We start from the raw sequence: 19,650 nt of genomic DNA, 5'->3' as shown, positions 1-19,650 counted from the left end.
GCCATCGAATTTGTGGCATTAGGATCTATGACGAATTTTCTGTTGACTCTAAATGGTACGATCAGTAACTTTTTATGCCTCTTACATATTTTTGTATCTTTGGGGTATTAATTGTATCGTAATAATTTTAGTATAAACATTAGCTATAATATTTTTAATTTCATGAAATTTGCCGTATTTTAATATAAAGTATTAAATTAAATATAATTAGATTACTGATACTAGTGAGCAACAATATTTTCCTTTTTCAAAATACATACAGACTGCAAATTTTGACCTCCGGTTACGGCCATGAGTCCACGACCTTCATGCACTTTTCGACATCCGATAGTTATACTCTCCAAGCATACGGATTGATGTCGCGTATATATTTTTCTCGCTCATCTTGGACGATACTGAATTTGACAGTATTTCCCCCATTATTTCACGCTCTCTTTTTTTTGAGTGTTTTTTTTTTTTATCCGCCGTCATACTCTCACGTTTCAACCCGTATGACGAAGTCGAAAAAAAAACAATATTTCAGATTTACAAATAATGATATGAATCGTACATGGATGTCTCAAATTACATAATTCGTCTTCGTCGTCGGTGCATATCCCCCGTCGACGAACAATGCGGTTTTTCAATTCCCCCCCCCTCGTACATCATTTTTAAACTATTCGGTGTCTTGCAAAATGGCCTTATAATAATATATTATACCAACTCAATAATTTCTATTTACCGTACCGTAAACACAAACGGTACGAGGTTAAACTACAAATTCCGATATAAAGTGTTCAATTTTAATTCGATTTCTACACTCATCAAAATGCAAAAATTGTGCGCTGACTTTACAGATAACATCACATTGCAGAAAACCAACTTGAACTAGTAGACCTGCAGTATTACATTAAAATTATAAAATTACGTGGTATTTATTTTTATTGATAATATTGATACTTGCTAAATAAAAGATACATTTTATGTATAATATATAAGCTAACTAAACATTTATTTTATATTTTTCCTTCAAAATATAATACAGTGTTACATTTTTATTGATCAATTTAAGTAATTATTTTATGCATGAATAATGGTTACTAATTGATGACATTTTTTTCATACGTTAGTGCATCTAAACTCCTTAAGTTTTCCCTGAGATTGTATCAAACTTACTTGGACATTTCCACGACAACTGTTAAACTAGGTAATTGCTTTCCATTATATATTATATCGTTTCAAATCACAATTGTAGCGAGTAATGTATTTGTTCTACAAGTATGGTTTATATATTATATATATAATCAATATTTAATTATGAAAGACGAGTTCAAACATCGTATAGTTACTTTATTTTTTTTTATTTAGCCATCGAGAATCAGATTAAGTACAATGTTTGTTATCGTCTTGCTCTTTTTTCTATTTTCACTTAAAATCAACGTAACTTATTCTCTTCCTTATAATAATTAAATCTCGGCTGCCACTGTCCCTAAAAATGTAACTATTGAACTTGTTGACTTAATTTGGTCAACTGGAATGTAAAGAGATTGTTTTTACTTTTTTTTGTGTGACTTTTCCTGCCAGCTAACCAAAGTATGAACAATTGATGGAAAAAAGTTTTTTCATATTGGTTGTTGAACTTGCACGTGAGTTTTTTGTTACCAAGTAAATATTTGTTCGTTCTTGAATCAATTGCACACAAATATGGACATTTTGATCGTTTCATTTAATATACAAAAACAATTATAAAACCCTCAATATATTCGTTATGGGATATTCAATTTTTTTTTCTCAGCCTCAATTTAATTAATACAGAAAAAAAAATTTCAAATAAATTTTTTTACTTCTAATCATATATGAAGGTTTTATGAATGTATATAAAATACTATTGTACATAAGTTATAGTAACATAACTATTAACATTTTTCAAAATCAACTAATATCGTTCATTCGTTGTGTTGACTTTAACTAGCATTGTTCTTACAGAATTAAAATACCAGTAATAATTATTTATCCATTTAAGTTTTACGAGTAATAAAATTATTGATACATTTCTCGAGGATCAAGTCAAATAGTTTATTTACGTTAACTAACATTATTTTAATGGTTGAATTGGCTTTGTGGTAACGTTTTAAGGATTATAATATATTATTATCGCTGACAAACGAATAAGTTGGCACGGAAACGTGTGCTCTGAGGTTGACTATTCATGTATAAAAACCAGGTTAAGCTATCTGGATATGGTGGAAATAAAACGAGGCTATATAAAGTATTGCTTACTTAGTTGCCAGAAAATATAATCGATGTTATATTATCCGTGCACGTAACAACGTGTGTGTGTGTAAGAGAGAGTGGGTATACTTATATGTGTTGTGTATACACAGAACGTATAAATCACTGATAAAGATAAATTAATATATTCAGATTTTAAATTAGGTTTAAATATTTTTAGCATTGAATAAAATCATTAAAATTCAAATGGAAGAAACATTGGAATACCAAAAAAATTGTTTATCATAATCCCTTAAGTCAGAAAATGCACAGTCTCGAAAAAGATGCGGAATTTACATACTTTATTGAATTTAAAAAGGTACTTTTTTTTATCAAATAAAAGTGCACTAAATTAAATTTTAAAAATAGTTGATAACCAGCCTACATCAAACAAAAGTGAACGTTGTGTACCTGAACGTGTAACTCCATTGTTATTCAGATATTTGGAAGAAATTATGAATGGAATATATTTTTGTACACGATGTCGACAAAATATATCTGTATAATCAATATGACTCAAAATGTATTTAATTATAATATAACCGTTTGTTGTAGATATTAGATAATTAATTTAAAACGAGTTTTTTTTTTTACTTCGAGAAACCGTAAAATTCCCAGTATTCGATCAATGATATAAAAATTTTCTATGGCAATAATTTGTCGTAGAAAAATAATTTTCCATCGTCTGACGACCTATATAAATCGCGCGGGTTAACAATGGATATATACCTGTACTTCACGATAGTAATAAGTAGGTCATCGTCACGTCCAACATAATACTACTACATGATAATAATATGCTATAGGCATCTGCAGCTGTTATCGAAACGAAGATTTCATTTTTTCAAATTTAATCAACGATATAGACGCTGCAGGATGAAAGAACCCGGTGCCGGTCGGTATCCGACGGCTATATATAAACGACCTGCAGATGTACGTCGTACAGGTCGCGTGCGATATCTATATATTATACGTTTTATTCTATAGCTCTCGATCATTTGTCACTGCGGAACACCTTTCTTTTTACGCGGTATCGTAATAATTTATTAAATCGCACACATTCCCGTACACCAGGGCGGGCGATGAATAATTCACCTGCTGGTCGCGTACACGGTTAACATCCGTGCGCATTGATCGTCGGTCGATTTCTTGTATTATTTAATACCCATTCGAAGGGCTTCCGCGTCCAATCCTCTCACTTCCCATCCACAAGCCAGAGACCCGAGCCGATCGCCGACCCACCGTTTTATATTTACCGTGACCAAATGAAAATTTTCCTCCGGCCGGGAAATTGACATTTAGCCCCCCCCCCCTCACTTCCCCCCACCGCGTTCCTTATAATATCCTCGTGCGCTTTATGTACTTACTCATTTACTTACTCACTCACTTGCTTACTTGCATCCGCAATACACAGAGGCGCAGCGGCCTACTGATAAATTGTTTATTTCTGCGGCTGCGATGCGGTGCGGGCGCGCAGGCCCCGGTGGTGCGTTCCGATTTTAATCGTTGAATTATTCAGAACAACCCTGGCACATAATCCTGGATTGCAATTCCTCCGGCTGTATGAATAAATAAAGACTCGCGCGCCGTACCCTCGGGGTGTATGTGTGTATGGTCGGTGGTTTTCGTGGAGCAAGCGCGCGGGTGCGGTAGCAGTACATAGTATATAATATTATAAAATATATGATATCATATCATATATACATAGGTTATATTATGTATCCACACAGAAGTTACCTCTATATGCATTGTGTGTGTGTATATATATATTAGGAAAAAGAGGCGGATGGTGACAAAAGTCTCCGTAGTCCGGCAAAATCGTTTATTTATAATACTATTACGGTTTGTTTAATCTAACTCGTTTTAAACTTAAATCGTAAAAAAATAAAATTAGTTCAACTTGAATATTCAAAATGCCGTACCGCCGCCGGGGGACGCGTATACTCGGTTTTTTTCCTGCCTTGTTTCGGCTTCATTAGTCATGCAAATGTTTTCCCCACGACTCGTCTTTCTCTCTCACCCTCGTAATATCCTATTCTACTATAACCCCCACCAAAAAGATATGATTTCTCGTGAGTACAGTCTCCACGCGACGCGAACGCATAATATAACCAATCATTTTGTATGCCGCGTATACGATGTACCTATTGTACCTGTCGTTAGTGCTGTAGCGTGTTGTTGAACAAAAACGAGAAAGACTATAAAATATCACGTTTTGAGTTATGTTCCAGGCATGTCATAATATTTTATTTACGCGGTTGGTTTGTCATTGTTAGGCCAAATAAACGAGTGCTATTCAGAAATTAAAATCCTTTTTTAGTTTTATGTTTTAGTCGTGTGTGTTCTGAGATTTTTTTATACATTTTTCGCTTGCAATGTGTGTGTGTGTGTGTGTGTGATTTTTTTGACAACAACATTGCGATTATACCATCTCATCACCCGCCTCTCCGCAGCTTCGGTCGTCTGCGAGTGCACGTGCCCCACGGGGAGAACAATTTTTAACGGGCTCCGAGTCCCGGGTGGATCGAGCGCTGATGCTGCGGCCAGACCCCTAGGGAACGAGCGTGTGACATATAACAGATCATTCCACAGCCACACGGTCGCTACCGAGTGTTATCCATATATGACCGTTTCAGTTCGTGGAAACATTTTTTACCCATCGGTGCCCGACTGACAGACGTTTGCCGGACTGAATCTCTTCCAGACCACAATCGCCGTAGTCTTTCAATCTATTTAATAATTAATATCAGCCTTTGTCTTTCTCTCTCTCTTTTTCACTCTGTCTGCCTGTCTCTCTATAAATATATATCATTTCATCATTGATTCTCTGAGACCACGTTTATCCGTATTCTTATTTGCGATCCACGTGACGTTTAAAACGCGCTTTCAGTCAGTTACTGCGTTTTGTGATCACCGGTAAGTCACTGTTTGATGGAAGCGACTTCTCGACCCGACAATCCTTTTTCCGGTCACATATTTTATGATATCTGTAATCATACTACATATACATATTTACATATTCATTTCGAGTTCATTTTATTATAACGAAAAGTCTCTTTCTCAACGTATTTTTGAAATTAATTTATACTTATTCACATACTAATATAATAATAATAATAATATAGAATATAATTGATATTATTAGATGTTTTTAATTATCAACCAAGGTTATTTCCTTACATTATTTACAATATTAATATTGCATTGTCATACTATAATAATAATAATGATTATATTATACTCGCATAATTAATAATAATAATCATTGAAGATTTGTTATAATATAGATATCACGAAAACTATGTTCAGCTTAATGTATTCAGCGTTGAATGTCCAAAAAAAGCCCGTGATAGCCAATAGGTTTTTAACGCTCCTTTTGTTTACATAATAATATAAAGTTACCCAAAACGATATCGTTGCCTATATAATATTTTGACAAATAAATGGTTTTGCTTTGAGAATACAAAGAATATCTAAGGGTTCACGTGTACAGTATGGCTGTTGTATATAATGTCCAGTATATCCTTGCGTTGCATACCAAGTAGACGGTATGTAGTAGGTATATCGTATTTGTGTGTATAAATTATACATATAACGTCATCTTTGTATACCTATATACACACACATTCACACCCATTTGACACGTTATTATTATTACAGTCGTTCGACGCTCATTGGTTTTTCTCCCTATATCCATAAATATATTATATGCGACGTCGAATAATTTCGTCGGCTCTCTACTGTTAGGTGAAATGGTTATCGGCCGTTTGAATTTCCCGAGGAACTCATTTCGCAAAGATCGTCAAACCAGCTACTGCTTTAATGGTTTCATTAAAAACGTCTTTAATTAACATGGACCCCTACTGCGTTTAAAGACCGTTGTCGCGCAGAAATTTAATGAGCTAGTGGTTTTCCGAAAGAAGATGTGATCGTATATAAATATACTCTTCTGCGTGATACACTCCACTAAAAACTGCCCAAACCCACCCACCCTTACTCTTAAAAATCCTTAAACATCAACTAAATGTTGCACAGAGTTTTAACGATTATTTTGATGCAAAATGGCATGGTAACTCGTAAAATTCTTAATTCGACGTTAGATTAAAAATTCTCTTCCGGCTTCTATAGACATCCTCTCTTTGTATACTGTTCATTCGCTGCAACCTTTTACTTTATCACATGCACGCGAATAGCATTCTTACTGTCACTCGAATAAAGACAACCCTCTCGTTGGTCAATGCGTCAGACACTGATTTGAAAGAATTTTGTTTTTTATATACAAGAATTGTATTGTGTTAAGTTGTTGAATAGACCATGTGTTCATAATAATACCCAGCAACTGGACCTTTATCCTTTTTAAGTAGAAACCATCAAATACTGCTGTCAAACGTGGTTGTAATGGATGTAATCGATTTTTGAAGCAGTGTTAGTGAAATAGCCATATAGTAGTATTCAACATAATTTATAGGTTTTATGATCATCAATTGGCTATTATTAGTCCATAGACTGCCATATGACGATTTAAAGAATAACATTGTAAATGTAAGTAGATGTATGTGGTATACCACTGAAATAATATTGTTAGTGAGAATCAGTTGTATAATTCACACTTGTATTGAATAAATTAAGACGACGATGAAAACATAATAATATATTTACCTCCCTGACAAATTTTAATGTTATATATTATTAGTAATAAGAAACAAAATCCATCGACCATGTTTACGTTACCGAATTAAACGATACATAGATCAAATTATCGTATACCTATGTATAATAATATACCTGAGGTATTTTAAGAGCACAGGCATTTTTAAAATGTCACCGAACCACCCACCCTTTTTTTATTTATAAAAATATTTTCACTTATTAATAACTGTAGTTCAAGGAAGTTAATTATTATAGACTATATTTTATGTTGTTAGCTTATAAATTTCCCTATGAAACCTACAGTAATATACAACCACCTCCTAGAGAACACATGCAGTTTGCATTACATTCTAATTTGCTTGGGCGCTACTGCGATGGACGAATGTAAATGTATTATAAGTACAAATGTAATTATTTCATGTAATATGATAGGCAAGTGTATATTTTAATAATTTACATTAAACAATAATTATTAGTCTTTAATTAGTAAAAACACCTCGTAACAAAAGAAAATTGCTGTTTTACTAATTAGTTTATTGAAATATTACACGGACATACTTTTTTATTCTTGTAAAACGAACGCTAATAATTACAACAACCTTATTATTAGACAGATTTAAAAATGAAATAGAATTATCGTAACATCGTAACAATGAGGTATGTTAATACCACAATTAATTGTTTTGTAAAAATAAAAATATAAGTTATTTATTTATTTATTTATTTATCAAAGTAGGTACAGGCATAATAAATATTCGAATAAAATAAAATTTAGTTTGAATAGTTTATAATTATTATGACCTTATTTGTTTTTAAAATGTTTTATTCAGCGCAATAAATAATTTATATGATATGAAAATCGATATTATTAAATGCTTGGAAATGATTCCACGTTCGCCATACTATATATAAACATATATTTAAACCTATAGAAATATTAATGAATCCAAAAATATATGATGTCGTTCTCAAATAAAAGCAAACAAACGTTGAACGGCTTCATTTTTAATTAATATGACGTGTGGGACGCGTGAACTCTCACAATACGATATGATATTATTTACACAAAACGTGATTTTAGGTGAAACATCCGATTGAATAGGTATCTAAATAATATAGAAGATATAGGTATAGATTTATTTTGTGTGGCCAAATTAGATTTCAAAAATGTTTCGTTTTTAAATTTAATTAAAAACACATATGTAATGAACATTGAACATAGATGACCCTAGTTGGCGAGATGGACGAGTACGTGTCTCCTATATACGTATATAATATATCCACATTTATGAATAGAGAACATGTATGTACTCATGTATATATATTATATATATTATGTATATTAAATTGAATTAAAAGTGAGCGCTTTCGTTATTACTTTCGAGAGATTGAACACACGACCAGTGGTGACAATTGGTCACGGGTGGTGTTGGTTGGTGGGGGGAGGTGGAAAACCGAAAATAAAACAGATCGAAATGTGTCCTTGGACAATCGGGGGTTATTAGTCGTGTGTGCGTGTATAAATAATTTTATATATATAGAAAAGATGCTCACAGTCGTGTCGACGCCAAGAGGATTCGAGAATCGCCTCAGCGGGAGATAATTTACTTTGGGTATACGCGCGAATCGTTGTTTTCGGATGGCGGCGGCGGTCGTGTGTATATAAAATCGTATTCAGATGGCGGCACCGAAAGGAAAAAGAATATAAGAGTTTAAGGAAAAATCGGCGTAAATAAAGAAACGCATAGGAGACACGCGGACGGACGAGAGCCAGATGAGGAGAGAGAGAGATCGAGAAAGAGTGAATGGAAGAGCGCTGTGCGGGGAGCGGAAAGTCATTGGCGCCAACAGTAATCTTGTGCGAGCCTCCTATATATACACACACACACTTACACACATATACATATATATTAAAGTCGTGTGCCTCGCCACCACCTCTCCGGTCGCAGTGTGCATTGTTATGGGTATCACGATTTAAAAAGCTTTGTCCAATAGACCCACCATCGTATTTCTGTATTATATACATAGGATTGGTAAACAAATAGAAAGATACAATTATCCCACTGTCATCTTGTCTTTACGCCCGAGACAATGACTTTGTACGGTTTAAATGAATTAAACGATTTTATACTGCCTGCGCGTCTTGTCGTAAGGCCCGTGGAAAACAATACGTGGCCCTTGTTGGTCAGTCTCGTTTATATTTCTTATTTTTAACACGTCTGAATATCGCATTCGAAATACGAGTACGTATACAGAAACTATTAAATATTTCGATTCCGGTTAATTAGTTCTCCGTGGCAGTCCTATATGATAGATACACTATTTACGTTTGTATATTATGCGCTTGGCTAGATGAGCGCCATAATGTCTTATCGTTCCGAAGCTGGTATGAGAAAAAAATAAAGTAAAATAAAAAATACAAGTAGCAGAGGGTAAGATAAAATCATATCTAATATGTCGACGCTCGTGCTGATGTTGCTGTCGGTTATTGCTTTAGGAGGGATTCAATGGAAAGTGAAGAACAGATAATGAAAAAATAAAGAAAAACATCTGCTACTGCTGTGCTCAATGTTATGATTTAGACATCGATGTTTGTACCGTTTTTATTGGTAATATCAAGAAACCGTTTTGCCGGGCGGAGGAAAAAAAATAAAAACAGATTTCTGGATACTATGTTATTATACTATAATATGCATCATATTATATATTATACATTTATGTTAACATGAAAACGGACGGGTTTTAATTAGAAAGGTTTTTGAATTTTGATCGTGAGTTTAACATTTTTTTTTTTTTTTTTTTAATTTTGAAACAACGAAGAATTAGTCATGCAGTTTTTCAATTGTATTCAATGTTAGACGATCATGCGTCAGTGATTATATTGATAGTAAATGCTTTTAATAAACAGAAGACTTTATTCGTCGTTAAGCCTATAATTCATTATGATACACAAAAATCAAACGGCTTTGATTCGTATCAACCGTCTCTGACAAATGTCGTCATCGTGATTATTATTATTATTACTGTATTTACACACGAACACTATGCTCTACGCGCCTATTCCTATATACGACGACGACATAGTCATCGTTATTATTTATCGAAACGTAAATTTTTTCGTGATCACATATAATAAAAATTTTGAGTGTTGTGGTGAAACCATGATCTATAAAGGTGCAGTAGAGGGGGGGCACACACGCATAATTGTTACGTTCGGTACGACAAGAAGTATGTATAATTATATGCACGCATAGCAAAAGAGTCAGCCGCGAGACGTGTTTACCGATCTAGAAATGTTTAAATGTGTTTTACGAGAAACTGCATCAAGGGTAGAGGGGATGAATGATATTCACAAACGCACACTACAGGCGGTGCATATTCCCTCCCCTACAGAGGGTGATAGTCTATAGCAGTGGAACACACCGCCGCTGTGGTGTACGCCTTTTGCCAGAAAAACCGGGCGAGGTCCATTCTCGAACGCGCTCACGCACACACACACACACATCCACAAACTCACGCAAGCATAATACACAGACATACAGTATACGTACATTATGTATATTATGCACACACGCCTACGCATATACAAAGCTCGGTCGAATCTTGGAGCCACGCCATACACTCATGCGACAATCCAGTAGTCCTGCACCCCGCCACTCCACATCCACTACCCGTTCAAAGCTTTCACTTTGCTGCCCACCCCAATATACACATAATAATAATAATAATGATAATAATAATATCCGTTCTTCACCCCTTTCTCTACTCTCACTACTCTTGCTCATCCGCCAACATCGGCGTCTTTCTCCCTCTTCTAACACACACGCATGCGCCACCGTTTTTACGTATACATGTATAATTTATCATAGTATATATGTAAACATTTGTTGGCTTAATCTACTGCAGCGTAGCATACACACACACACACACACGCGCGCGCGCGCGCGTACAGGCGAACGATGAAAGAAAACATCGACCGAGTATATTATATTGTATGTATAATTTAGAGGTATGTACATAGATGTGCGTGCGTGTGTGTGGGTCGTCTAACACATCAAATACCGTGCTCGCCCTTGCTCCCAGACGTGACGCACCGAACACTTTATACCGAAATAAAACGATTGCCGTATAATAAATAACATATTATAAACGATATCGAGTCATCGTCGCTCATTATTAGCACCATTGTTCGATACACAATCACGTCGCCGTTTCACCGATGTTTTAATATTAAATTTTTTTAAATATTTATAGTAAATATTGTAGAACGCTCCGATGTTAAATACTTACCTAGTTTAGACGCGAGTGTGTGTGTGCATGGGTATGCGTGAGTGAGAGCGTAATATATATCGCATGTATAATATAATAATAAAATATTACCCCTCATATGTTACGAGTATAATAATAATAATTTGAGCTCTGGTCATCGCGGGTATAGGTCGCTGCAACGAAGCCATTTGCCTGCATAATGTTTGAATAATAAATCAGTTAATTGCCACGGCCGTCGAGATCGTGCGAGTAACCCTTTGATTATGCAGTAAAATTCACCCCCTGCATACACACAGCGTTTCATATAGCATAAAATATGCCTTGAAGAATAGGGTCGACAATTTCACGTTGTGTACGGGATGTCGTTTTGCAGTCGGTATATGCATATAATATAATGCTGTTATATGTATACGATATTATAATCGCTGCCTTCTCCACCACTCTTCCCACCCACCCACCACTACGGCAACCAACGGTTAATACCCATAGTTGTACCTGCAATAATACATTGTGTATGTGGTCGGCTTAAATGCACGTGTACACTACGGTGCAGTCGTAGAGGAGAAGGACGTGCATTGCACATGATATCATCATACTTTACATGTATAGACAAATATATACATGATGTAATGTGCGTTGCTTTGTATATTACAACCATGACGGGCGGTGGTGGCGTGTGGTACGGCCAGGAAGTGCACCAATGTTCTGCGTGATAATAACGCATTGATTTAAACGTGCGCGCTGATAAGACAATATAATAATAATAATAATAATGCTACGACCGGAAGTGCATTCGACGGTGGGTAGGTGGTCGGCTTTATATGCAGCCGCGGCCTCGTTCGACAAAGGCCGGTTTTGTGTGTTGTATTTACGTCCGAACATACATAGCATATAGAGCTACAATATAATGCTCCTGTTGTCGGCGGCCGTATAATATATTATAATATAATAACACCGATAATTTACGACCTCTTTTTGCGTTTTGTTTTCTCGCGTATTGTACAATACATTATACGTATACATTATTGTACACGTATTTTCAAATGCCATATATACGCGTCATATTATTTTTATTTTTTAGTCTGCTTGTTTGAAAAAAAAACCTTCGACCGTCCGTGTGATTTATTTTTGTCTCGGGGCAAACGGAAAGCTCGCGTTGCATTCTACGTGAATTCATATAAAATGCATGTCCACGCCGGGCACTAAAAAAAAAAAAAACGTGCAATATCTGTCGAACGTAAAATTTCTTTATACAAATGTATAAGTTATAATATTTTTTACCATATCGAAATGCTTATATGACGCCGTTCAGGGGACATGCTCGTTTCAATCGGATCCTTAAAAATAAATTTATTGTCTCTCTCTCTCTCTCACTCACTTACTATCTATCTCTTTTTATCTCTCTGTCCATTTCTTTCTCTTTGTATCTCCACAGCCAATAACAATTATGATTACAACCTACACCTACGATACGTTCAAGTGGTCTATCTCGGCCCCAAGTCACCGGATGTGGGAAGCCGTACTGTCGAGGTTATACTGCACTGGCTTATCGATCGAGCCAATAACTGGTATTCTACCCCGACAATGTTTTGCGCGTGAAAATTGACTCGCGTTGCGAAAATTGGAAACTTCAATATAGCTTAGCTCTTAGCGCACGCGGGGACCAATAACAGAGCCGACTGCGATCGAGTTAACGGCACTCGTGTAACGATAATTTAAACCCACGTATACAATCGGCATTTAGCGTGGAATAAACGGTGCACCCGCTTTGGCCATTAAGACCGTCTCTCTAATCGAAAGAAAACACTCCGTGGCAATATTGTCGGTCGTTTCACCACTCCTGTGCACATACAGAGCTCTCTGCAAGTCATGCAAACCATAATAGACACTTAAGGTTTGTAATGTTACTTTATATAGTATTTATACATACAATTATTACATGGCTAGAGTATCATAATAGACGATAACCACCTCGGTACTCGATCGATCCAGACCAAAACGCGAACAGAGTAATGTTTTCCAAACTTGTTGCGCTCGTCCGTGCAATAGTGACAACCGGTAATACAAGCATATCTTATACATCAAAAATTTCGACGCCATCGTGGGTGTCCCCAAAATAATGGTATGCGCAATATGCGCATATAGCATACTATATATGATAGATCCGTATCAAAAAATTATGATGAGTTTTTTTCCAATATTCATCAAAGCTACTAGGATCTTACACAGTGCATACGATTGGTGTAAAAACTCGAGTTGGTGGCTTTCTTGGCTGATTTTCTATATTTTATTGTCAAACACGTGAGCTTATCATATTAATATGATACGTATAATACGTATACTATATCACAATCACCGTCAAAATCTTTTCGCCGTGACTATCTGGCGTTGACCTACATATATATATAATAAGAATAAGAATATGATTTTATCAGCCATTATACGAAGCTGCAGTGCCAAGAGCTTGGTCCGCGTCGTTTTCTTAGCAACCGATTCTAATCGCACCGGTTCTTGGCCCGATTCCAACGGCCACCACCGACTCCTCCGCGTGCAGTATTTTCGTTTGTTTCGATGCGCAAAAAGTCGGGTGGTAGATGGTAAAATAATATTATTACAATATATAACATCTCCGTTTATAATATTATAAATTTATAACAAATACTGCTCTTGGTTTTCCAACTTCTTCCCTTACCCCACTCGTACACGCACCGGTAGTGGTTTTTCTCGAACGGAACGCCGCGTGCGTATTTCCTCAGTTGTATATTGGTGGATTTATATATATATGTGTGTGTGTGTTATTTTAATATAAATACGCATTATATATGTATGTATATACATAAATATTACCCATAGTGCACGCGCGCCCGTTAACGTCTCTTGCCAATCGTGTGTAACAACCAGATAATAAATTCTTCGTTGGTTTACGACCTCTGCCGTCGCTTCCACTGCGTCCCTTTTGTTTAGTAACGTACCTATATATTATATATTATATACATGCCCACCTTCCCGTACATATATATATTATACATTATATAAAGAATATAAAATATAAATTCACGGGTTACACTTGCCGATCACGTAAATCCACTTACTCCTATTGCCACCAACGTCGCATTCGCGTTCACACAACGAATCGTACCCTCGCCCTCTTGTCACCACGCCGTACATGCGCTTCGTACTAACCCATCCCTTTCTGTGCCGTCGCGATGACGCATGTGTTCCTCTCTCCCCGCCGCCGATATGACATTGCTTTGGTCGTACGCGCGTGTAGTTCAATATTATCCTTTCCATTTATTGCCACAAACAAGGTCGCTAGCTGCCAAAGCGCGTTTGTTACACGTTACACGCAAATATACGCATATATTATATTATTATTATTATTATTATTATGATACTGCCGATGCCGCTGTTCGTGCGCTATACGCCCTTCGATTTTCCAGCGAACGCGTGTGCTCAATATCACATTATTCGTGGTAAAACAGCTAAAATTATTGTTCGTCTTTGAATTTCAACCATTCTAAAAATACCGACTCATCCCGTCAGGATTCGGTAACGTTCGGTAGATGCGAATCACTCTTATTTTTAGAAGAAAAATTATTTATTTATTTAACACGGCGGTCGAAATAGGCAATTCAGGCACGCGCGTGCGTGCGAGACCGCAAGATCGCATGTCGCCGTTGCATTTACTGACATTGTTTTACTTTTTTTTCTATTTTAATTTTACAGTCTAACAAAAAATGTCTGTTTTTAACTTTGATAAAAAAAAAAAACCATTGTTTCACAAAACAAAAGAGGTTTAAAAGTTGTTGCTGGGAATGCGAATAAGTTCTTACAGAATTTTAATATGACCGTACACGAGCGTTTAATACTTTGGTAACTAAATTTTGTTTCGTTCTCTTCGTATGCGGAAAAAAACAGTTTCTTTGAACATCCAAATTCCACAAAGTCTTTTCTACCATATACGTTATCGAAGCATTATTAGTATTTTCATGTGTGGCGTTTTTCGGCTTTGAGCTCACCAATCAAAGCAAACGATTTAATTTTATCTATATCGGAAATCTTAAATTTAATACTTGGATACCTGCAGCTAATTAATATGCTAACGGTTTTGAGTTGTATTACCATCTGTGGTATACGTTTTCAAAAAAAAACTACATAATATGATGTGATCGGTGTCATAAGAAGAGACCGGCTATGGGTCGACGGGAATAACAATAATTATTATTACAAGAAAACAAATATAAATAGTATTGACCTTTTTGTCATTTTATAAGTAACATGTATTTGGTTAAACTTTTGCAGACAGAAATAACTTGTTTGCGTGTGCTTGTGTAAATATGCGTGCGTAGGTGTGTGCTCAGAAAACAAACAGACTTGAGAGTAAACACGATAGAGGATATCTTATAAACCTACCTATATAACATTCACGACAGCGGTGTGGCAGTGGGGCTAAAACGACGTTGGTGATAGTTTTTGTACTTGGAAAAAGAGAGAGTTTTTTTTCAATTAAAGCGTAATTTAGCCGTTGACCGGCAATCCGTAAATAAACGGTCGACAAATACACGCGAGCCAAATGTGTTTTCGACCGAACCGATTAGATTCGGTCGTTTCGAGTCTCTGACAGACCGCAAAAGATATATTATATGTAGGTATTGTTAATTATTGTGTTATATATATACGTATGTGTATGTATATATATATATCCTCTATGTGAGTGTGTGCACATATTATATGTGTGTGTTATTAGTATTGAGCCAACAGTCGGTATGCTATATGGAAAAAAAGCAAGATCAAAAAAATTTTTAAAAGCCAACCGCAGATTTATGTTACTTTGACTAAACTATAAATCATTGTATAGAAATAGCGTATTATGAAATAATATTCGCGATCGACGAGTTGCCGGATCATTTTTAAATTTGTTTATTTTTCCCTAAATTCAACGTGAAAATTTTTTTATTTGTTTCTACCTACGGTATAAAAGTTAACTGCAGACAAGAGGCCTCGGCGGACAAATGGCATGTCTGGTTTGCTAAGATAACGTCCAAAAAATAAACATTACATTTTTTATTATTTCATATTTCTGTCAAAGTGTTATATTATTTATTATTACTATTACTATTTTCTCTGCAGCAGTGCAGCTGCCATAACATATCAACGTTATATTTACCTTGTATGGATATTATTTTTGTTTACAGAACACCATCACATATTCGTCGGTGACCTGAGTCCTGAAATCGAGACGCAAACACTACGAGAAGCATTCGCACCTTTTGGCGAAATATCGTGAGTACCTATAGATCTATAACGTATTTATTATTATTAAATTTATATGTCTTTCTATCTCTTTCTTTGATAAGTCGATTTTTATAAACTAAACACAATATTATATATATCTATAAAATATTTTAAAGGTAACAATAAACGTATATTAAATTTTTTTACACACGTAAATAAACTTATGCGATCATACGTTTTGATGTCGTTGTTTGTTTAGTAAAAAACCATTAAGCAAATAGACGTTTTAATCTTATCCGTTGTAATTGATAACGTGAATTAATATTTATCGGTATTTATTGAATCGCGTAGCACAATGCATAATATTGAGTTGTTGTGTTTCCAGCTGTTCAAACACTGTTTTTTTCGAACCATGTGTTTACATTGCAAAAATGTAAGGACAATTGGGTTGAACCAACAAACGATTTGTTACTGCATTTAAATCGTCTATTGATCACGCACAACACTCGGTGTCGTAATCTATTCATGGTTAGAATGACGTTTGTCAAAAATTCAATTACGTTTTGGTAAAAAAAAAAAAAAAAAAATGAAGAATTCTAGACAGAATTTTTTCAACCTTTTGATTAGTTATTTTTAAAAATACGTGCCAACAATTATGAAACACTCGATTGATACGCGAAATACACTAAATAGTGTTCCCAACTGAAGTCGTACAAATTCAATTTAAAAAATAGATGATAATTTTGAAAATACAAAAAAAAGCGGGTAAGTCGTGGATGTCGCACTGCTGTACAATAGGTTACTGTAATGGATAGAATTAAATTTGAATCCAATGATATATCATTATTGTATACGATGAAGGATTCTGCGTGGAGTCTAGAATATATTATAGATTATTAAAAATTTTCAAATCTTAGATATTATAAAAAGAAAATTTTTTATGAATTTCTAGCATAAAATAATTTACGAATTTTCGTGATTTTTACGTACGTTGTTGAAATTCAAACTTAGAATGCTTATAAGAATAAAATGTGACAATATATTTCTTTTATTTTTCAACTTCTATTGTAAAAATATGTTAGGAGCCTTATATTAAATTCTAAAATCTTAGATTTAAAAATAAACACTTTTATGAGTTTCTATCTAAGATAATTTGAACATTGCTGTAATATTTACGTATTTAGTCAAAATTTGAACTTTAAATGCTTATAAAAAAAAATCATGCCTATGTATTTTTAATATTTTACAACTGCTATTGTAACAATGTGTTAAGAGCCTGGTCTTAAATTTTCAAGCTTTTCTACCAAACAAATACATTTTTATCGATATTTATAGAAAAAAAAAACTACAAAAGTCGAAAAATTAAAATATCAAACAGCTCAAAACAAATCAAAATATTTTCAAAATCTTTTCAAATATATAAAATGCCTATGTAAACATTCAGTGAAAATTTCATGTATCACTATGGTCAATTGTTTTAAAGTTAAATCAAAAACCAAAATTGATTTTTTTGAAAACTGATTGTGCGTAAAATTTCCCGTTTTCCCTTAATTTTTAGTTTGTTTATTCTGATTATGTAGAAAAATATTGAAAATTTGTTACTTTTGACCTTCTAAAGTACCAACTAGATTCACTTTCTGATCGAACGAGGTACTGCAATGAAGTCGAAAATCAAAGCACTTTTACTGTCCCAAAACGTGATGACAGACAAAAAAAAAAATAAAAAAAAAACACACACACATCATGGTAAAATCAATACATTCCTCGCTCCGCTCTGAATCTAAAGTTATATAAGCCCATTTTCTCAGACCCCACCTTCAAATTTCGAGTTGAAACTCATATCAATCATTTGTACCTCTTTTTTGGTTAATTATCACAACGACAATTTTTATTGTTTGTTCAGTGCAAAAATCCACGCGTACTAAATCACACGTTTGTTGTATTACTTAATATTTTTCTCCAATTCATAACTATTATTTTAATGATTTGTTTTTCTAACACTCTGGATTCATTCGGTTGTGCTGTTTTTTCGAATGAGTTAGTAATTATTGTTTAAAATATTAATTCATAATTTTTTTGAACTGACTGAAATACAAATGAAAAAGCAGGAAATTCAGTAGGGTACAAAAAAATATATAATAAAAAGAGCAAAATGTTTCATAAAATGAATAATTCCAGGTTAAATGGTCGCTATTGAAATGCAAAATATAACAACAAATCATAAGAGGTATGAAAGGGGGGCCGAGGGTAAACAATTCGTGAAAGTTAAATAGAATTTTTTCCCCGTTCTTTCTATTTCTCGTCGCCTTTGAAAACGATTTTTAACGAGCATTCCACCTATTTGTGCGCACACTCTTTTCATGCAGTGCTTTCCTCAGTAGTATTTTATATCTCCATATAGGCATAAAATTTTATGTTAAATTTAACGCGAAATTGTCAACACAGTGTGTACCTCCACCATGAAGTTTTAATATGCTTTAGTTGGTAACATTTACTGTCTCAAATAATGAAATAACAAGTGAAGTAAGCGCGTTTTATAAATGCATAATTTTCAACTTCATCCGGGTAACAACTTTTATGGTTAAACACAAACTTGTACCTAATATTTCTGTAAAATTATGTTATATCTATGAAATATATTATATTTTTTTTTGTCAAATATGAAATTTATATGAATGTAGAGTTTAAAATAAACGTGTTTATAACTTAAAGTATCGATTGAACTCCTCCGTCCGCTCATTAGTAAACGGTATTCCACGATTAATTCCCATTTAAATCGAGTTCGTTCTCCGTGAGTCCCAAATAAACTTGTTTGCGGGTTTGTTTGACATTTTTGATTAAGTATTGGTAAATGTTTAATTAACTAATAGGATCTATCATTGTTGCTTCTGGAAATCTGTGCTTGCAATTTTATTCGAGCCACGGTGATGGTTGATTAATTATCATTAATTGTATATACGGTTATTCGAATCAAATGTATGTTCTGCACGAAAGAAAAGTATATAACGCCAAAATCATTGTATTTAAAACCTTTTTTTTCAAATGTTGTGATTTTCGTACCTGTGCAGAACAACAACATAATAGGGCAGAACCTATATGTCTACCACATTAAAACCGAATGGAGCTACTACCATTATCTGTTGCAATGATTTTCTTAAAATTTCAATTACAAACGAAACATTTACTCGTTTTGAACTGCAATACCAATTAAAAAATTGTTCTGTTAATTTTTACTGATTTCAGATA

The 19,650-nt window shown here is 34.4% G+C and overlaps 1 protein-coding gene across 3 annotated transcripts in view; it reads left to right on the top strand.

Annotated features, from left to right (window-relative positions):
- Nucleotides 1-19,650, top strand: part of LOC107168580 (nucleolysin TIAR) — a 392,636-nt gene that overhangs the window by 299,555 nt on the left and 73,431 nt on the right. For all 3 annotated transcript variants that reach the window (XM_089218763.1, XM_089218762.1, XM_089218764.1), the window contains exon 3: nt 16,365-16,452. In XM_089218763.1, coding sequence (XP_089074889.1) covers nt 16,365-16,452 — 88 coding nt within the window. The remainder of the gene's footprint in view (nt 1-16,364; nt 16,453-19,650) is intronic.

Source organism: Diuraphis noxia, unplaced genomic scaffold, assembly GCF_037042655.1.
Source record: "Diuraphis noxia isolate RWA-SAM2 unplaced genomic scaffold, SU_Dnox_SAM2 contig0002, whole genome shotgun sequence".
NCBI classification, from domain to species: Eukaryota; Metazoa; Arthropoda; class Insecta; order Hemiptera; family Aphididae; genus Diuraphis; species Diuraphis noxia.
Note: the sequence above shows the minus strand (reverse complement) of the source record. Positions and strands in the feature narration are given on the sequence as shown.